Here is a 22379-nt window from a genome sequence, read left to right as displayed (position 1 = left end):
AACTAGTTTGTGTTCAATCTTGTTAACAAACGCCTATAGCACATGACTGATTTACATATGTTGAGCGACGGTCGAATGAAACCACAGAAACGGTGCAGAGAGAGGTGAGCGCGAGTGCTTCCGGGTGGCGGCTGTAAACTCTGCGTCCCTGCAATTCAAAGGTCGCTCATTGATGCTCTGTCTCGTCTCGGTGAGAATTTAAATTGTTCATTATCGAACCCCGCCACATTGTCAATTAATCGTAAGAAATGCATTAGGGCATGCATTACTTTGGTACCTTAATGCAAACAATAGTATGTAGTTATTGCTCTCTGTGTAGCTATCAAGCTAGTGTGTGTTACGAAAAGGAAAGAAGGGGAAATGAGTGCTTGTGCCCGCCTTCTGTCGATCCCAAAGCCGCATTTCTCTGCCGGAAAAAGACGTGCAAACTCATGCTTTTGAATTAGTGGTTCATAACAGATTTTATTGAATATAGCTGTTTGAGCCGCATGATAAGAATGAAAATACGCTATCCGGAAATTCTGTGCCTTGTGCCGTTGAGTTGTTTGAATGAATGACTTCTGCAGTGTCCAATAACAAACTCTAGACACAAGGACGATCACCGTTATTTTGGCGCTACTCGTTTTCCCCTCACCATATATGTTGAATATTGCAATTTTCATTCAAACTTTGTAGTTTATAAATTAAAGTGAGTGTACGGGTCAATAAGTGTTGCCCCACATCTGATAGAGACTTGTGTCACTTCTCTGGTCCGGTGACGTGGTGCTGGAATTGGATTGTATTTGGCACGATAATCCAATAGAGTCTGTCTGCACACGTTTAATTAAATCGGTGATTTGATTGTTTCCCACGCCCTCATACACGCATAACAACTGCACTGCTTTTATGTGTGGGATGCATGTATATTTTTAAAAGGGTGTATAAGTGGAAACCTTGTATTACTGGGACGTTCCATGAATACACTACGCGTTGGGTTTCTCTTGTCTTTTTAAGCACAAATTTTTTATTTATTTTGTTGTGAGACCTATTAGATGTTTCATAAACTATTTGTTTAATTTAAAATTTACCTAGCATGAAAAGTAGCTAGTTTTAAATGCATCACATGGCTGTACCCTTTAAAGCTGTGATGACCTGTTCGACCTGAGAGACCATATTGTCAGTATCCAAATTTAAATGTTTTGAAAATTAATTATAGAATAATAATATTCAATATTGCAAAATTAATCCAAAACTGTATAATGATTAAATGATTAAAATGATCAAAATGAATGATTAAAATTATCAAAAATTACAAAACAACATGCAAGTTATTTTTTAAAAAAAATTGTCCTTAATTTTTCTTTTTGTGTATTTAGTATATTCTGGTATATTCTCAGAATATATGCAGACAGTGTTTATGGTGTCATAGACCTACAGTAAAAGGCCTCCTGTTTGTAAACCGCTACTGTGTGACCCACACTGGCCCACTGAGAAAAACCCTTATCACATTCACATAGACAGTCCTTACCTAAACAAATACACTTCACTTCACTTCACATTTCAGTGTTTGCTTCTGCGTGCCCTTGACTGTTTAACCCTGTGGATTAACTGATCGGTTTTGTGTTTCTGCAAATGGACTTGCAAAGAGCCATGAAGTTGTTTAGAAACTGGAGATATAGTGGAGAAACGGGAACAAAATGTGTAAAGATATAATTTTTTTTAGATTTTTTTTTTTTCTCCACCATCTCTCTCTCTCTTCTCACACACACACACATATATATAACGGTTAGTTCCTGTCCTTGATTCTGATTGGTCAATAGCTGTGTTTTATTCACGATAAAACACGGCTATGACCGCTTCACCCAACGGTTCTGTGTATCGCTACACAACACCCTTAGCAACCACTCTTAAACGTAAACTGTATGTTCTCAATTGATATTGTTCATTGAAGCTTACTGTATTATGTAGAAGTGTATTGTGACAAAAGATCGAGTGAGCGAGTTTATTAAAATCTGTTTAAATATCCAATGTATTATCCTGTCCTTTTAACAATTAAGGGGTTTTCCCGTGACTGACAGCGCTAGTCAAAGAATTTGTCAGTTGCGTCTTGTTTCGTGTTCACAACAATTCAGTCTTTTCAATGTAAAAGTCTTCGCTACTGGTCTGTACGCCCTTCAGCTGTGACTTATTCACGATACAGCACAGCCTCTCGTACCTTATTGCTTACATAGCATATGTGTATGCTACTGTTCAAAAGTTCGGAAAACTTTTTTTTCTCACCAAGGCTGCATTTATTTAATAATAAAAAAAAAAAAATACAGTAAAACAAAAATATTGTAAAATTTTATTACAATAACTTTTTACGTTTTCTATTTTTTATCTTTTTTAAAGTTTATTTTATTCCTGTGATGGCGAAGCTGAATTTTCAGCAGCCATTAATCCAGTCTTCAGTGTCACATGATCCTTCAGAAATCATTCTAATATGCTGATTTGTTCTGTAGTGTTTTTAAGATATTTACTTTATGAATGTGTGAGGACATAGTGACTTAATATGCCCAGTCACTCACTTGTGTGAATTTTGAGCATATGTGTGTCACCTTGGAGGTGGGTAAACAGCTGAGCTGCTGTTACTGGGGCAAAGTGAAGCATTGTGGGATAGGTCATCAGGCTAACTTTTTTTTTCCCTTCTCTCTCTCTCTCCCTCTCTCTCTCTCCCTCACATGTAGGAGGAGGGTTATTCCAACTGCACGGCTCCTCCTTGTGTCTCCGATGGCGAGTCTTCTGCGTGTGGTAGCCACCAGCTGTTCCAGCCCCCTGTTCTCCGGGCTGGCCTGTGCTAAGCTGCATAGTGTGCGGGCGGTGAAGACACCATGTGTGCGCTTCTTTAGGACCCATCAAGCCCTCAGTCGTCTCGCTAGTCCAGGTAACCTTTTTTAAAACATGTTCTGTTTCAGACATTCGGTTTTAGGTCCTAAAATCATGTTTGGTTGAGATATTTTTCCCTCAGTATACACTAATAAACGAGTTGACTGAAAGACCTTGAATATGGTTCACTTATGCTTATGTATAAACATTAATTTGTTTTACCTCAGATTGTTTTAATGTATGACAAAAGCAAATGAGACATTCCCAAACTTCTTACCCTTCTGCTAATATTTCTGTAGCAGTCCATGTACGTATGCGGTGACCTTCAAGGTCACTGTGTCCCTGCCCTGATTGTTCTGCCTCTATTACCTGCGTTGAAGGTCCCAGGATATGAATGAGTGTATTGTAAGTGACCTGTGTAGCGTGCTGGCTGCTTGGATACAGCACATGTTTGGACCAGCCATTAATTTTTGAAAGGGGGAAGAATGGTAATGACAGCTGGGGCAGGTTATTTCTGGCACTGTATCAGCTGAGGAAACAGGACTGACACAGCTTGTGCAGGAGCATGCCTGCTGGGAAAAGTAACACATGTCTATGATGACTGCCATAAGAAGTTTTTGGGCCTCAGATATTCACTTTGTTTCCATTTACATCTGGAAATGCTAAAAAAAATATTTAAACTACTTAATTCTTTTCTTTTTTTTTTAATTTTATTTATAGTACTGTTCAAGAGTGTCTATGTCGGTATGATTTTAAAAAAGAATCTCTTATTCTAACTAAGGCTACATTTATTTGACCAAAAATACAGTACAAACAGTAATATTGTGAAATATTACGAATATATTTATTTATTATTAATTAAAATAACAATAACGCTTTACAATAATGTTATCAAAATAACTAATATATTTAATATATTATTAAAATAACAGTTTATTTTAAAATGGAATTTATTCCTGTGATGGCAAATCTGAGTTTTCAGCTGCCATTACTCCAGTCTTCATTGTCACATGATCCTTCAGAAATCATTCTGATTTGCTGCTTAAATATTTCTTATCATCATCAATGCAGAAAAGAACAACATTTATTTGAAATAGAAATCATTCTAAATGTCTTTGTAACTTTTGGCCAGTTTAATGCATCCTGGATTTTTTTTTTTTTTTTTTTTTAAATAAAAATCTAACCCCATGTAAAACTTGACCTTGGTGACAAAGTTCTCAAACACATTTAGATACTTATGCCATACTGAATTGAATTGCGTTTGATAACAAGATATCACACTAGAAGCACAGATTTCCAAGGCAGCAAAAGAATAGTCACAGTCAACAACTTAATGTAATTTTTGTAATAATAAATGCCACTTGGTTTGTTGTTTGATATCTAATGCAGTGACATTCATGCATTTTACATATGAAGTGTCCAAATCATTTTTGAGTTGCCTTTGTGGTCTGTGGCCCAGTTTAACCACCTCCAGGCAGCTCAAGTCTGTGATTCACGTGAGCTCATGTTGTTGTTATCTATAGATCAGACCTGTGGTGGAATTTTCCACAAGCGACCTCCTGCTACCAGTTGCAGGACATGACTTGGATGACTTCTTGATGCATATTCAGCCTGTCTAGACCACATGTTGTTTGCACATCTTTTACAGACCAAAACACATAAAACGAAGCTCTGCATAAAAATTCAACTTGATTTACTTTATTACACATGCCAAAACCCAGTTATGCTCTGTTTTATAGCTTGAATTCTATTTTTGAAAATATGACTGCAGAATTGGAGCTGTTGCAAAAGTCACAAGGTCTTGTCTTACTGTAAAAATGCACGCAATTGTAAAACCACAAGTCTCACAGAGACTGCATGAACCTCCAGCCCATCACAAAGGTCTCAAAGGTTTTACACGTTTCTTCTTACCACCCTTTAAAAACTGCTTCGGCAGTTGTTTCTGCTCCCGTATATGGTGCTTATCTTTATTGTACAGCTTTACTCTTTGACCTCTCTTTGACTTCGAAATAGTCTCAAGAGATTATATTGGCCATGAGAGTTACGTTGTTTCTGAGGTGTTGGTTTCTCTAAAATTATAATTTAATTTAATCTGAGCTTAGCTGACAAAGAGGAACATTTTAAAAAAATTTAAAGGATCACAATATTGGTATATGACTTAAGCTGTTGTACTTTAAAATCAGACATTATATTTCAGTAGTTTAGTTTTTTTTTTTTTTTTTTTTTAATAAAAAAAAAGTATTTTTTACATTATATTACAATGTAAATATTTTTATAGTATATAAAGTAATATAAAATACTATTATTATTATTATTATTATTATTATTATTGTAGTTGTATTCTAAATAAAAAATAAATAAAATACATTGTTTTACATAATACAATGTAAATATTTTATAGTATATAAAGTAATATAAAATAAAATTTGTTGTTGTAGTTGTTTTAAATACAAATAATAAAATAAAAATATATTATTTGTTTTACATTATAATACAATGTAAATATTGTAATTTTTTTAAATGAAAAATAATCTAAAGTATTTTTTCCATTATATTACAATGTAAATATTTTTATAGTATATAAAATAATATAAAATAATTTATTATTATTGTAGTTGTATTCTAAATAAAAAATAAATAAAAATACATTGTTTTACTTAATACAATGTAAATATTTTTATAGTGTATATAAAGTAATATAAAATAAAATGTATTATTGTAGTTGTATTCTAAATAATAAATATACATTGTTATACATAATACAATGTAAATTATTTTTATAGAATTTAAAATATAAAATAAAATGTATTGTTATTATTATTGTAGTCTAAATACAAATAATAAAATAAAATAATATTTTTTACATTATAATACAATGTAAATATTGTGATTGTTTTTTAATAAAAAGTAATACAGTATTTTTTTACATAATTGTGTTATAAATACAATGTAAAGATTCTTTAGTGCTACTGGTGCAGGGCCCACCTGTTGAACTTTTGCATTAGGCATGTGCACTTAGAAATATGTTCTTCTCCAGGCTCTGCTTGATTCTGTAATTCTGTTATTTCCTGCAGGCATTCCATACAAACAGCTGACTGTTGGCGTTCCTAAGGAAATCTTTCAGAATGAGCGTCGAGTGGCCATCTCTCCAGCCGGAGTGGAAGCTCTCATCAAGCAGGGCTTTAATGTGGTGGTGGAGTCTGGTGCTGGGGAATCTGCCAAGTTCTCCGACGACATGTATACAAAAGCAGGAGCCACCATCAAGGACGTCAAAGATGTCTTTTCATCTGATGTTCTACTTAAGGTGTTGTTCATTAATCTTACCTTCACTTAACCGAGTCTCCATTAACACTCAAGCCTTGTTTATACTTCCGCAACGCTAGCCTCTGCTGACTGCGTGTGCACTTCCCCAAACGGATCAGGTGTTTATAGTTGTAGCCGTTGTACTATTCTTTAAAATGACAGCAGGCGACTCGGAGTAATTATCCTCTAAACCATCAGGAAGCAGCAGTGAGAAGTAAGGTACTCAAAACTTGTAGCTTGACAGGACTCAGAATGGGCTGTCAACAGTAGTGCGGCAAACTCCAAAGTACTTGAACAGTGTTGTTGTTGTCATGTGTTGTGTCTATTTTTTGGGCTCTAAAATATTTTTTTATTGATGCAAAAGTCATTATAACAACATTTGTAATAAAACAAATCTTAAACCTATTTTTTCAATTCAATTCACATTTATTTGTATAGCGCTTTTCACAATACATGTCGTTTCAATGCAGCTTTACAGAGAATGCATGTCATCATTACAATTTAGAGAATGCAGTTAGCTAATAATGTAATAATTTATGCAGTTAATTTACAATCTCTGTTAGCAATTTAATTGAAGGTAGAAGCAAAGAGCTCCTGGAAAAATGAATTACATATTAACAATAATTAGGATATATAGAAATTTGGGAATGTGCGTGTTGATCCAGATGTTGCGTCTTCTGAAGTCCTCGCAGGAGTTGGCGCCGTCTCTTCAAAAGTGTTGGTCATCTGAGGTCTTCTTAAGAGGCTGGAACCAAACTGAAGCTAATGTACTCTCTAGTCACCTTGGGACGGGCGTCCCGAGGTAAAACGGAAAAGCAAATGGAGAATAATTAGCGTAGCTGCTGTTCATAACATTAAGCAAAGATAGTCATGTGCAATTGATCTGATGAGATTCATTATGTGAATGCTTGGCTAAAGAGATGCGTCTTTAATCTAGATTTAAACTGGGTGAGCGAGTCTGAGTCCCGAACATTATCAGGAAGGCTATTCCAGAGTTTAGGAGCCAAATGTGAAAACGTTCTTCCTCCTTTAGAGGACTTAGCTATCCTAGGTACAACCAGAAGTCCAGAGTTTTGTGATCTTAAAGAGCGTGAAGGATTGTAGGGCGATAGAAGATCGGTTAAGTACACAGGAGCTAAACCATTTAGAGCCTTGTAGGTCATTAGCAGTACTTTATAATCGATACGGAACTTAATAGGTAACCAGTGAAGAGATGATAAAATTGGTGTTATATGATCATATTTTCTTGACCTGGTAAGAACTCTAGCAGCTGCATTTTGTACTAATTGTAGCTTGTTTATTGAGGAAGCAGGACAACCAGCTAATAATGCATTACAGTAATCTAGTCTAGACGTCATGAAAGCATGAACTAACTTTTCTGCATCAGAAACAGCTAACATTTTTGTATTTACTCTTGTTAAATAAAAGGTACCAAAATGCTAATAGAACAATCCCTGGTTGTATTATAGTCCTATTTAAGCTGTTCATCTCTGTCTGGGACACTAACTTTTTTTTTATTTATTTTTTTATATAAACCATGTATAAACTGATTAGGTTGTTGGTCAGTTTGGAGGACACATGTTATGATGTTTGTTGTTAGTACGCTTCACCAAACCCACACTACCAAAGGATCAAAGAATTGTGTAAAACACAGTAAACCTTGAGATTATTACTTGTGACATTATAACAAAATATGTGGATATGAGAACATATGTATAAAAGTAAATTAAACTACAATCTCTTTAATATTTTCTAATTTCATTAAACATTTTCATTTTATGAGAATTTTTATTAAACCTGGAACTTTATTTTCATTAAAAATGCTTTTTTCTGCTATTGTAGGCTCATTTTGAAAATGTAAGACACAGACATACACAAACGTATCTGCTCGGCCAGAGTTGCCTCGAAGTCGCGCATCGGAAGCTGAGACACGTGCAAAGTTACACAAAATACAGTGCACACCGCCTTACGAAATGGAGTCTTGCGTAATCAACGCACGCCACCGAGCTGACGTCATTTTTGCTACGCGCACCTTTGCACTCATGCGGACGCTGCGAGTATAAACAGGCTTTATTCTCTCCACCTTTTTGCCACAGGTGCGTGCCCCGATGTTGAACTCTGTTCTGGGACTTCATGAGGCCGACCTCATGAGTGAAGGATCCACTCTCGTCAGTTTCATCTATCCTGCTCAGAACCCTGAGCTGATGGACCTGTTGTCCCAGCGCAAAGCCACCGTCCTGGCCATGGACCAGGTGCCCCGTGTTACTATCGCTCAGGGTTATGATGCCCTCAGCTCCATGGCCAACATTGCTGGGTAAGGCCATCTAAAACCAAAAACACAAAAGACTAGCTGCCTAATTTGTGTAATGATGGAAAGCATTTAGTATTTGCATGGATGTTTTAATTTTAGTAATTGACATCGTGTTATATAATAAAAAAAATAATAATGTCGAAGCCAGAAGCCTTGTGGGCATTCTCCGACATATAGTGCAACTGCGCCTCCAGAGACCGGAGTTCTCTTCCCGGCTCGAGGTACTTCGAATTTCGTTTTCTTCTCTCCAACAAAATTTTTTTTCCTGACCGTATTTTATGGAGTGATTAAAACAAAAACCAAAATCCTCTCTGTAAACCTCTAGACCTTTATATTTTAAACAAGATTTTGAACCTGGCTTAATCCAATATAAGATTTCTGTTCTGGAAATGTATGCAAATTAGTGCCTTTTTAATTAGATATGCCTTATTTACATATTTAGGTATAACATTGCAGGAAACTTTTATTAAAAAATTTATTTATATACATTATATGTCTTGATTCCTGCTTCATCAGTGGCCATGACTGATGTGCATCTTTCTTTTCTTTTTTTTTTTTTTTTTTTTTTGGCAGCTATAAAGCCGTGGTCCTGGCAGCCAACAACTTTGGCCGCTTCTTCACGGGTCAGATCACAGCCGCGGGGAAGGTTCCTCCTGCTAAGGTATGTGCTGGCATAACTGCACACATGTCCTGAGTGCTTATTTTGAGTTTGCTTGATTCATTGCGGTACATTTCTCACATTAGTTCTTGGATGAAGATATTAGCACTGTTCATACTTTCCCAAATTAGATTTTTCTGTTTATTTCAGAGTTTGAATTTTTTTTTTAAAAAGGCTGTTCTTATTGGCAGGTGTTGATCATTGGAGGTGGAGTGGCTGGTTTGGCTGCTGCTGGCTCTGCCCGTGCTATGGGTGCCATTGTCAGGGGATTTGACACCAGGTAAAAAGTCATAACTTAGTTACTTGCAATTTTTATTTTTTTTGTTGGTAAAATTAATACTTTTATTCAGCAAGGATCATTTAAATTGCTTAAAAGTGACAGTAAAGACTTCTACTTTGTTACAAAATGCTTCAAATGCTGTTCTTTTGAACTTTCTATTCGTCAAATAATCCTGAAAAAATGTATCTTTGTTTTCAAAAATATTAAGCAGCACAACAGTTTCAACACTTATAATAATGAGAAATGTTTCTTAAACACCAAATCAGCATGTTAGAATGATTTCTGAAGATCATGTGACACTGAAAACTGGAGTAATGATGCTGAAAATTCAGCTTTGCTGCCACAGGAATGAATTACATTTTGAAAAATAAATTAAAATAGAAAACTTTAAGTTAATAATAATATTTCACAGTATTACTGTTTTTACTGTATTTTTGATTTAATAAATGTTTTATTTTTGTCTAACATGAAATGAAACTTGCACGGTCATCCATCAAACAGTAGGTGGTGCTATAATATACAAAAAGCTTTACTGGAATCTTCACAACACATTAAATGTGCTGACTTATTTTATAATTTTTTTTTTATTTAAAAATGAAGTGGAAAAAAAAAAATTCTTGTGCAAGAAAACAGTGATGTCACTGCTAATCCTGCTAAAATGGTTTGAAATGTGCAGATTTTAAAAAGCTTTATTTTACTAAAGACTGTAATCTTACAGCTTTAGAGCCAAGCTCAGTGTATTTATCCTTTCTGTGCTTTGGGGAGAAAAAAAAATAAATAAAAAATAGGGTCCCGGTCAAGGTTTTTTTTTTTTTTTTGTTCCCCCAATCCTTTCTGAGTCATTGAATACTTAATATCTGCCAATACCGATATCCAATACTTGCATATTCCTAGTGCTTGGTGCACACTTCAAGTATATTGAAGTTATTAAAGCATGAAGCTTGTGGTGACAGAATGCCAATCTTTCAGTCAAATCCGAAGCAAGACTCAATCCATGGCAGAGGGTTATTGCAACGACGTCTTGGAGTTTGACTTGTGCCAGTAAATTAAAGAAAAGAGCTGTAAGAGGGAAGGGAAGTTATTCTAATAAAGAATTACAAGGGCACATGAATTATAAAAAAAAAAAAAAAAAAATGTACAATAAGAATTGTCAATTTCTATTTCATGTTGATAAAATCCATGAATTCCATAAAATTCTAAGAATTCTATAGAATTCCTTGATTTCACCAAGTTCCATCAGCTTCAGTTCCAGCAAGTCTCCTCTCGGTGGCAGTGTTGTATTAGTCATGGAGTCTTGTCCTTTTCTTCCAGAGCTGCTGCACTGGAGCAGTTTAAATCCCTGGGTGCTGAACCCTTAGAGGTGGATGTGAAGGAGTCAGGAGAAGGCCAGGGTGGTTACGCTAAAGAGATGTCCAAGGAGTTCATAGAAGCAGAAATGAAGCTGTTTGCCAAGCAGTGTTTAGATGTTGACATCATTATCACAACTGCACTTATCCCTGGTACGCACACCTGCAACATTCACTCCCTTCCCATTTCCTTTTTTTCCATAACATGCCCTCTATGGTATGTACTCTTGCAGATCATAAGTGATCTTGTTTGCTCATGCTCTTATTTTTCCATCATTTGACTTTAAAAGGAATAGTTCATCCAGAAATGGATTCTCTTTATTTACCCGCCCTTATGTCATTATAAATTGTGTTGCTGTTATTTTTTTTCTTTTTCTGTGAAACGCACAAATCTTCATACAGATTTTCCCATGCATAGATTTTTTTTGTCGTAGTGATCAGACTGTCAAGCTCCAAAGGCCCAAAAAGCATCATAAAATAGTCCATGAGACTCTATATTTGCTATATTATAAGTCTTCTGAAGCTGTATGAAAGCTTTTAAGTCAAATTTAAGCCATTTTTTTACTCATTACCTTAACTGTACTGTGGCTCTCAAATAAAATGCCATTTTGAGGTTTGTTATCATTGTCCAACCTGTGTAGTAGTCACCACAGTTGATTTGAGAGCTGAAGGTTATCACTGCATAATAACTTAAAAGGTTAGTTCACCCAAAAATGAAAATAATGTCATTTATTACTCACCCTCATGTCTTTCTACACCCATAAGACCTTCGTTCATCTTCGGAACACAAGATATTTTTCATGAAATCCGATGGCTCAGTGAGGCCTCCATAGACAGCAATGGTATTTCCTCTCTCAAGATCCATAAAGATACTAAAAACATATTTAAATCAGTTCATGTGGGAGTACATTGGTTCTACCTTAATATTATAAAGCGACGAGAATATTTTTTTGTGCGCCAAAAAAACAAAATAATGACTTTTTAACAATATCTAGTGATGGCCAATTTCAAAACACTGCTTCATGAAGCTTCGAAGCTTTACGAATCGAATCAGTGGTTCGGAGTGCCAAAGTCACGTGATTTCAGCAGTTTGGCGTTTTGATACACGATCCGAATCATGATTCTACACAAAAGATTCATAATGCTCCGAAGCAGTGTTTTGAAAATGGCCTTCACTAGATATTGTTAAAAAGTTATTTTGTTTTTTTTTGGCGCGCAAAAAATATTCTCGTCACTTTATAATATTAAGGTTGAACCACTGTAGTCACATGAACTGTTTTAAATATGTTTTTAGTACCTTTATGGATCTTGATGGAGGAAGTACCATTGCTGTCTATGCAGACCTCACTGAGCCATCAGATTTCATCAAAAATATCTTAATTTGTGTTCCAAAGATGAATGAAGAAACCCTTTAATTTAAGTCTATTATATTCTTTTTGAGAAATATTTTGGAATACTTTATGGTGCATTTATAAAGCTTTCTTGTCCATTTTGGAGCTTGTCTGTCCCTGATCATGATGAGCTGTCATTCTATGGGGGGAAAATTCTTAAATTCCTTTTTTTATTGTTGTTGTTCATGGAAAAAATAATGACATAATGATTGGAACGACATGAGGGTGAGTAAATAATGTCAATTTTAAGTTTTTGTATTATCTGTTCCTTTAACTGTGATCCTGGCTTATCTTAAGATCTTTAGCTTAATACGCATATGACTATCATTGGCACTTGAAAAGAGAAATGGATTAACCAGCATAGCTAATTATGTACAGCACAATTACCAATTTAACAGCTCTGTGGCTGCAGATGTGCCTTGTGTTCATTTGAAGCATGTGTTGTCCTAATCTCCATGACTGAAAGCTATTAAAAATCAGGCCATGTCCATAACACAGAATGTTTACAAAGTGTCATAAGAGTTGCTTTGGGTCGCTCTTGCTTTAGGTTGGCAGAGAGTTCTTTCCACTCTGTGTTGCTTGTTCAGTACCGCTGGCACTCAAAGTCAGTTCCTGTGACTTTTACATGCTCATGCACACTCCTGGTGTCACTCCAATGTTATTTTATTTCCATCCCTGAAGCTATAGAGCCACCGGTTGGACTTTTAGAACTTAATTCCTAAACAAACTGCATACCTGGCAGTTTTTAGCACGCTCAGATTGGTAAAACGCATGCAATCTGTTCCACTTTTATCAGAATAGCGTTTTTCTTTTAAAACCAACAAGCCGCAAAGCAGCTTATCAGTATATTAGGTTGCATGGATAAAAGGCACATCAGACGAGTCTTATTAAATGCATATCAGTCATGGTTTTAGTTTACTAGTCTCACTGTACTGAAATTATTATGCAGGTCGGAAGGCCCCTGTGCTGATTACTAAGGAAATGGTGGAGACCATGAAAGACGGTTCAGTGGTGGTGGATCTGGCTGCAGAGGCTGGGGGCAACATCGAGACCACGGTTCCTGGAGAACTGTCTGTTCACAAAGTGAGTACACTACAACTGCAGCTTACATGAGCTTCATGTGTTTGTCAGGAAGGTTCAGGTACACTACCATTTGTAGTCAGTAAGAGTCTTTTTTTTTTTTTTAAAAGAAATGATTAATTTTATTCAGCAAGGATGCATTAAATTAATAAATGTAAATGTTGGTCTTTTGATCAAATTCAAATGCTCAACAACAACAAAGCTGGAGAATCTCCCGCAGCCAAAATGACGATTGTCAGTAATGGTGTTCACCCTTACATTGTTCAAACCAGAGTCGGACACTGATGGAGAGACTCGGGAAGAAGTTACAACTTTTAGAATGCAACTGGATGTTTCTGAAGAGTTAGTGGATAAATTTATGTAGTTGCTGTGGAGTTGATTCAACTCTTTGACTATCATGATAATCTTTTGTGCAAAACCCAAATGGACGGCCACTATACATGGCGTACCTGTTTGCCAAACAAGAGTCATACACACCGGGCTAAAGTTTATGATTGCTATCAAATGCTGTGAATGGTCTAATATTTTTTCCAAAATATCGCTCTGATAGAAACGCTCCTCTTTTTTTTAGCAATCGAGCTTGCCAGGGTCAACTTGTAGGCTATCCAAGCTAACGAGACTCTAAATAGTGTTCTGTGCTCTTCTGTGCAGCCAACGACAGAACAGTTATCATGCTTTGCTCACACGTTTGCCATGACCTTAGAACTGGTACACTGTTTTCACATGCGAAAACGAAATGGCGGCACCACGGGTGGAAACATGCAGCGCTGGTAATATTATAATAAGATCCCCTTCCTATGTCACAAGGGGAGCGAAATCTGTGCGGCTCGTTTTTTTTTCACATGCTTGCAGAGAAAGACTTGCCAAAACAAAGTTACTGGGTTGTCCTTTTTCGCATTTTCTGGGCTGGAAGATGCACCGGGGACCTGATTATAGCACTTAAACATGAAAAAAGTCAGATTTTCATGATATGTCCCCTTGAATTTAGGTGTTGATAGTCTTGCCATAAAACGCATAATTCTGAGTGAACGGCTCTGAGTAAAACGTCACTTGTTGTCATCTCGAAATGATGGTAATTATGACATGGCGTGAATGCAGCATAATGCCATTACAGGAATAAATTGCATTTTAAAATATATTTAAATTATACAGTTATTTTAAATGGTAATGCTATTTTACAATATTTCTGTTTTTACTGTGATTTTTCTTAATCTACAGAATATTCATATGTTTGTTTGATATATTTCATAAAATGTACTTGTGTACTTTCCTCTAGGGTGTGATCCATGTTGGCTATACTGATCTTCCCAGTCGCCTCCCGACTCAGGCCAGCACATTATACTCCAACAACATCATCAAACTCATCCGTGCCATCAGCCCAGACAAGGAAATTTTTTACTTTGATGTCAAAAACGACTTCGATTACGGCACAATGGACCACGTCATCCGAGGTTCAGTAGTTATGAAGGTAAACCTTTTTTTCCCCACAATGTTCTTAGCTACAGGAGGACAGATAAACCCTTTATTTTGTGTTGCATGCTACAAGTCGCACCTTAAATCGGTAGAACCTTTCTTTCAATTGCACGCAACATCTGACTCTCAAACTTCTGGCAAAATTACGTGTTTCAGCTGAAATTGGATCTGTGGGTGCCACAACTGTCCCAGGGCAAAAGTTTATTTTCCCACTTTGAGTTTTGACATATACAGGTATAAGAAATTATAAAAAAAAAAAAAAAGGGAATTACATAATAAAAATAATAACAGTAACACTTTACAATGTTACATTTGTTAACAGTAGTTAACTAGATTAGTTAACATAAAATAACAATGAAAAATTACTTCTTAAACATTTATAATCTTAGTTAATGTTAATTTTAACATTTAATAATACATTATTAAAATTAAAAGTTGTATCTGTTAATATTATTTAATAGACTTGAACAATTGTGAACTAACAATGAACAGTTGTATTAACCTATCCTAATAGAAATATTAGTTAAAATATTTATTATAATTTTTTTTTGTTAGTTAATGCATTAACTAACATTACCTAATGAAACCTTATTGTAAATTGTTACCATAATAATTGTATGCCATAATATTGGTGAAATAAGCATCAAAGTTGATGATGGACTTGTGTTGTGCATTCACTCTCCATGGATACACTAAGGTTTAACAAACACAAAAATTTGGCCCACACAAGATGACGTTTTATCCAATCTGAACATTGACCTAAAATGAGTTTGACTCCCCTGAGCTCAAGCATGTGAGCAGTTTAAAATTTATGACTCAATATCACTCTGGCGCTTATTTAGCTTTCAAAGAGTTGTGGTGGTGTTTTTTGAGTTCTGGCTTTCACTCTGTCTGTCTGTCTGCAGGATGGAAAAGTGCTTTTCCCTGCACCACCACCTAACAACGTCCCAGTAGCAGCGCCTACAAAACACAAGTCTGTCCAGGAGCTGGAGAAGGAAAGGGCAGCTGCCATCTCACCCTTCAGAGCCACCCTCACCACGGCTGGGCTTTACAGCGGAGGTAAATCACAGTCCGGGCTGCCCTTTCGGCCTCCCTCTTCCCACCGGATCTCTGCGGGTCCCCCGGGGTTAATATGAAAGCTGCTCCCCGTGCATTTTAAGAGGAAGAGACTGCTGCATTGGTGGTCTCTGACACTGAACTATGTTAATAAGGCTGTCTTGTACATTTAAAATGCCCCCCTTTATTGCTTTTGAGATTAATCCGATTTTTACTTTCTTCCTTTTATCTACTTTAGCAATCTGCATTGCTCAGAAATTCCAAAAATAGCAGCTCCCTTGTTTGCCCGCTTTGTCCCAAGATGTGATTAGACTCCAAAGCTCTGCTAAACCAAACGGCACACAAATGAATTCTATTGGTTGCAGACGCCTGAGGAACACTTGTGTGAGGAAAGGCAACGTTGGCTTCACATCAAAGCGCTCACTTCCTCACTCAGACAAGCCACAAATACAACTCGCACGTAAATAAACACCGGCTGATAAACAAACATGCAAATGAGATCTTCCTGCCCTTTCATGGTTTGCTGTATCTGTATGAGCTTAGGTACAGGGACTCCTGACTTGCTCGGAAAGGCCAAAATCGCTGCCTTTTTGAAATTGTGATTGGTCACCTAATTGCAGCACAAGCTGTTTTATTTTCCACATCACCTTGGCCCATTCTGGCATCTGGATGCCAGGAAACTGGGATGATAAAATGGTGATGCTGTTGGTTCTGCCCTCCTGCTTTGTATGCCTGTCACGGTGAAGAAGGTTTCTTACCCTCATGGCCAGTGGCTGATCATCCCAAAATACAATTTATTTATATCTACTAAATATTATTATTATTATTATTATTATTATTATCAATAATAACACACCCCCAGTGGAATTATTAAATATTAAAAATAACATATTTCATTATTTATAAATATAAAATCTTATATATAATAAAATAATACAGGTATAATTATTTTTTTTGTATTTTATTTTAGTATTTATTTATTCATGTATTTATTTATAAAACTATATATATTTATTTCTTTATTTTATTTTTTACCAACTTACAAACTAAAAAGTTGAAAATTTAAATGGTGTATTCAGTTTTACACAGTTTTACCCCTACCCACTATTAGAGTCGAGGTGTCAAGTGTACATGACCCACAGTAATATTGCCGTTTTAAGAGGATTCTGGGATGTATAAATGGGACATATTGCTGGCTTATTTGTCTGTTTAAATAGTTAAGCAGTGAAAATGACCAAAACTTACATCCTTACTGAAAAACAAAAAAAAATTCTTAACATGTCTTGTTATTTCTACTTAGGTCTGGCTTCAGCGATCGGCCTTGGGCTGGCGGCTCCCAATGCTGCTTTCACCCAGATGGTTACAACCTTTGGCCTGGCAGGAATCGTGGGATACCACACTGTATGGGGCGTCACTCCTGCTCTTCACTCCCCACTTATGTCCGTTACAAATGCCATTTCTGGTAAGTTAGTAAATAAAGCGTATATATCTTTTAATATATAATTTGCTTAGTAATTGCTAAATTATTGCTAAATTAAATGTTTTTCCCTTTGCCATATATCCCTATGTATTTTTTTTTTTTTATGTATTTAATGTAAATTTTGCGTGTGTGTATATATGTGTGTGTGTGTATATATATATATATATATATATATATATTAGTGAAAAGTGTTCTGAGACAAATTAAAATGTGAAAATTCTCTCAAGCACAGGTCATCAAAGCGTTCCATTTTCTTAATCTGAGTTTGCCCCTTAGCTATGGGGAGCTCTCAAGTGGGTGTGAATTAGCTACTTGCTTTAATGGGCAGAAAATGTCACCTAATTTATTTTTTTTCCCCCCTCCCTTAAATTAGCGCCTGTGATGAACCGACATAGCCCACCCGTTAGGCGGCGAGTTTGGCTCTTCATTAGTCTAGACGTTATCATCAGCCAGGCAGATCAAGGATGCTTCTGTGCTTCATTAAGCTTTTATTCATTTCTCTCAGCGGGCTGAGAAACCAGGAAACGTTTCATTGTTTTTAACAAGTCCTTGGTGGTCTGCATGAAAGAGTCCTTTATGTCAAGAAAGCTATAAACTTCACATCGAGAGTGTGGGGAATCATCTGAAGCAATTAGAACCGTTGTACACTTCCTGTGAACTGGTTTATTAGACAGTCTCTTGCTTTTCTTTGTCTTATTTGTGTATGAGGTGTAACATATTTGACACTTATTGGACTGTCTTTCACAGGCCTGGAAACGTGAGCGAGTTGGAATTTGCTTATTTCAGTGCCAAAAGTAATGAAGCTTTCACAAAAGTGACCGAGACGTTAAGCCACTAATGTGGAATTTCTCATTCTCATTGAAAGTGTGGGAGAACTTTTCCAGAAGCATAAAGTTACTCTTTTGCTCCCGGTGGAGTAGAGTTCATCTCTCGTTCTTTAATCTACCTGAAACTGGTGAATCAGAATGACTCCACATCTCTTGATATGACTGTTTGAACGTCGCCTGAGCCAAGGAATCTTTACGGACAAACGTAGTCTATTAGATATTGGTTTTGGTTCCATTTTGCTGATGTGACCATGACTTAACGGATGTGTCATTTGCTTAAAACGACCCTTCTTTCCAAATACCTCATCGCTTTATCCTCCGTGATCATAGAAAGTCAGAAATATTATCCAGCCGTCAGAACAGCAGCAATCCGTTTGTGGATTTCAAGCGAGCTCCGACATCTTTCATTTTCATCCAAGAGTTTTATTTTACAGATATCCAGACCTCTGCATGTCTGGGTGCGTGTGTGGCGGTTCGTGCCTGTGTAGGTTTACAAATCGTCTGTTGCGTTTCCTGCAGTGTTGTGGTAGCGTGCTCTTGGCCTGCAAGCTGGTCTGTGATCAATTGTTACTGCAGAATTACAAAGTGAGAGGAAATGCTTACCAACAGTTACACACTTCATTGACTTAAGATACCGCTAACTAACAGGGCCACCTCAGGTTTGGTCAGTCGATTCAATGCCGCGGAAGCATTTGAAAACGATTAAAGAGGTGATGGTTATCAGATTTCCCTCTGGGATGCCAGTGTTGTCCTCGTTAATTCCCGGTCAAAATGAGTTACAAACGGCTTGTTTTGAGTGCTGTGCCAGTGTCAAACGTATGATGTAAGAATTCTTCTAGTGGAAGGGGAAAATGACTGGGACAGTTGTCTTGTTTTTCTCACTTTAAATAGTCACAATTGAGAAGCAAATCTGTAAACAAATGCAAATTCCATGAAATGTGGCATATTTTTCAATAATTATTCTCTTAGATCTCTCAGTTGCCTCATTGCCATTCAATGTTAGTGGCGTGTTCTGGTGGAATTCTAATTTTTGCTGTCAACATGCATTATTTGGTTATTTTAATCCATTCATTTATTTTAACCTTTCAAAATTAATGGTGTATTTTGATAAAATGCTAATTTTTGCAGTCAACATGTCGCTAATAGTTCATTTTAGTGTAGTAGCTGTTATCAGCACCCAATAATATATTATTTTATTCTTTTTTTTTTTTTTTTTTTAGGAAACATTTTTAATTTAAAATATTTAAAATATAATTAAAACTAATTTTAAATACTTTTTATGTATTTTAAAAATACATTAAAGGGTTAGTTAACCCAAAAATGAAAATTCTGTCATTAATTACTCACCCTCATGTTGTTCCACACCCGTAAGACCTTCATTCATCTTCAGAACACAAATTGAGATATTTTTGATAAAATCCGATGGCTCAGTGAGGCCTCCATTGACAGCACATTCAAATGCCCAGAAAGGTACTAAAGACATATTTAAAACAGTTCATGTGACTACATTGGTTCAGCCTTAATGTTATGAAGCAACGAGAATACGGTTTTGTGTGCAAAAAACCCCCCCCAAAATAACGACTTTATTCAACAATATCTAGTGATGGACGATTTCTAAACACTGCTTCATGAAGCTTCGAAGCTTTACGAATCTTTTGTTTCGAATCAGTGGTTCGGAGCATGTATCAAACTGCCAAAGTCACGTGAATCATTGAAATTTCGAAATGTTTTGAAACATTTATGACGTAACAAAGCCTCGTTTGCTGAAGTCACGTGACTTTGGCTGTTTGATACACGCTCCGAACCACTGATTCGAAACAAGATTTGTAAAGTTTCGAAGCTTCATGAAACTTTGTTTTGAAATCGCCCATCACTAGATACTGTTGAATAAAGTCGTTATTTTGTTTGTTGTTTTTTTTTGGCGCACAAAAATTATTCTCGTCGCTTCATCACATTAAGGTTGAACCACTGTAGTCACATGAACTGTTTTAAATCTGTCTTTAGTAGCTTTCTGGGCATCTGAAAGTGTTAATTATCTTGCTGTCAATGGAGGCCTCACTGAGCCATCGGATTTTATCAAAAATATCTCAATTTGTGTTCTGAAGATGAACGAAGGTCTTATAGGTGTGGAACGACATGAGGGTGAGTAATTAATGACAGAATTTCCATTTTTGGGTGAACTAACCCTTTAAGATTTTATTATTTCAAGAAAAATACATTATTTTAAAATACTTGTTTAAATTGTTTTTGTTTGTGAAAAATAACATGCTGCGTGTTTTTAGGTTTGACTGCTGTTGGTGGCCTCTCCCTCATGGGTGGTGGATATCTTCCTAGCTGCACAGCCGAGACCCTGGCCGTACTCGCTGCTTTCATCTCCTCTGTCAACATCGCTGGTGAGTGCACTGAACACACGATGCCATACCTGCCAACAGCAAAAGGAAAGATAAAACATCACTAAAATGTCAGAGGCTGAAAGTCGAGTAAGATTACTGATGCGAGCAGGTGAGGGCTCTGTACTTGGGCCGCCCGCTGGCCTCTGGCTGCCCTGCATCTTGTGTTCGTGAGAAGGGTGGCGTATTCCGTTCCTTCCAGGTGGAATAGTTTAGTTCGTCAAACCTCACACCTGAAGCAGGAAATGTCAGCGCGGCAGTTTTGCTTCAAAGAGCCTCGGCCATGTCATAAATCAGGCTATGCTCAAAACCAACCAATAGGGCCATTAAGGAGGAAAAGGGGGGGGAAAAATGGCTTAAAGTGGGAAGGTGGCCAAAATGCCATCCTGAATCCAGTGACCCCTTCATCCTGAGTCTTGGTACGGTGGGCCAAGACGCCAGTCCAGGTCAGAGGGTGTGTTAGTGATTTAATGGCATGCTACTAGGCTTTTACAGACATTTTTCATCATGCTACAATAACAACTTTTTGATATCTGTTCCAGCGCATAAAGTGTCTGAATTTATATATTTATCTTCTCAGAAGGCAGGTGTTTAATTTCAGTTGAAAGATGGTTTTTGTTATTTCCATTCCTCATACATGATGTTTCGTCCCACAGTCCCATTACCCATAAACCTTTGGAAGTTAGAAATATGGACATTCTAGTCGCTTTTTCCTATCCCTTTTTTCGACCGTTTTTATTGTTACAAGTGCATGCAGGGAAAAAATAACAATTGCCCTTTCCAATTTAATTTCAATAAAAGACAAGGAATTTATGGTGAACCTGCTCCATTAATGGCAGGAATGAAAACATATTTTATTCTTTGGCCCCAGCTGTAATGTCTGGATATCCTTCACATTTAATTGTGGGAAAACGGAACGTTCTTTCTAATGCTGTATACATTGTGTTCAACCGTCTGAGTGCATTTACTTTTTAAATATTTTACCGGGATCCTCAGAGGAACGGGTCACTAAGGTTTGAGTGAAACTGGATATCCGTCTGAGTTTAAAATGAAAAGCTTTGGTTTGGTAATCGTCCTAGTAAGTTGCTTTGTTAGGGCGGCGTAAGCCAGGAAAATGAATGTAAATGCAATCACATGGCTGTTTAAAAATACTTCACTAATGAGCAGCAGGTGAGTGACTCCCGTCATTCTTCGTGGCATCCTTCTGCAACTCAATTAGAACTTGGAAAAAAAAAAAGTGACATTATTAATTTTGATGATATATAATTTTTTTTATACAATTTAAAAAGAAATTAAAAATGAAGTGATGAAATGAAAAAGTGAAAAAGGACTACTGTCAAAAAAAAAAAAGAACAAATAATCAAACTGCTCTAATGTATTTTTGTGCTGTTGCTTGTAAATATACTAATAAAATAAACAGCGCTTTTTAGATTATTTAGGTATCTAACAGTAGTTTTTAGGTACAAAAATTGAATAAAGTAATCAAATGTAAAATAACACTGCATATAATCTTCACTGTATAAATTAAAGAGAACAAAACATTAAAGTTACAAAAACTATTCAGTCAAGAGCAGTGAGTGATTTCCTTGTCTTTTGTTGTTTGATTAACATTAAAAACACAGACAGTAGGAATATTAGGCTGCTGTCACTTTAAGATATAATGCAGGTGTCCAAAATACTGATACTGATACACATGCGTTGTCTTTCTCGACTGTTTACGTTTACGTTTACTTACAACATAACCTACTATGTTTGCTAGGATACTCAGCATGTTGACATCATTTTCATGTGAATTTGTCAGTTCAAGTGCAAGACTTGAAAGAGAACTCAATATTTGCGCGCTGTCTGAGATGCGGCTTTCCATGTGTGCGCTTTGGAGTACACAAGCAAATCTTCTCATCCTCTTTCGTGTCATCTTGCGCTTGTACGTTTAAATTGTC

At 36.3% G+C, this 22379-nt stretch overlaps 1 protein-coding gene across 1 annotated transcript in view; it reads left to right on the top strand.

The window, feature by feature from the left end:
- The first annotated feature begins 21 nt into the window (after window positions 1-21).
- nnt (nicotinamide nucleotide transhydrogenase) overlaps window positions 22-22379 on the top strand; it is a 41576-nt gene continuing 19218 nt past the window's right edge. The window contains exons 1-12 of the mRNA XM_051877700.1: window positions 22-190; window positions 2706-2902; window positions 5919-6148; window positions 8244-8461; window positions 9032-9119; window positions 9308-9396; window positions 10708-10895; window positions 13083-13216; window positions 14490-14681; window positions 15592-15745; window positions 17043-17204; window positions 20332-20442. Of these exons, the coding sequence (XP_051733660.1) occupies window positions 2749-2902; window positions 5919-6148; window positions 8244-8461; window positions 9032-9119; window positions 9308-9396; window positions 10708-10895; window positions 13083-13216; window positions 14490-14681; window positions 15592-15745; window positions 17043-17204; window positions 20332-20442 (1720 nt within the window). The 5' untranslated portion in view covers window positions 22-190; window positions 2706-2748. The remainder of the gene's footprint in view (window positions 191-2705; window positions 2903-5918; window positions 6149-8243; window positions 8462-9031; window positions 9120-9307; window positions 9397-10707; window positions 10896-13082; window positions 13217-14489; window positions 14682-15591; window positions 15746-17042; window positions 17205-20331; window positions 20443-22379) is intronic.

The sequence above is a fragment of the Ctenopharyngodon idella genome, chromosome 21 (genome assembly GCF_019924925.1).
Source record: "Ctenopharyngodon idella isolate HZGC_01 chromosome 21, HZGC01, whole genome shotgun sequence".
NCBI lineage: Eukaryota > Metazoa > Chordata > Actinopteri > Cypriniformes > Xenocyprididae > Ctenopharyngodon > Ctenopharyngodon idella.
The sequence above is the reverse complement of the archived record's forward strand: the minus strand, read 5'-3'. Positions and strand labels throughout refer to the sequence as shown.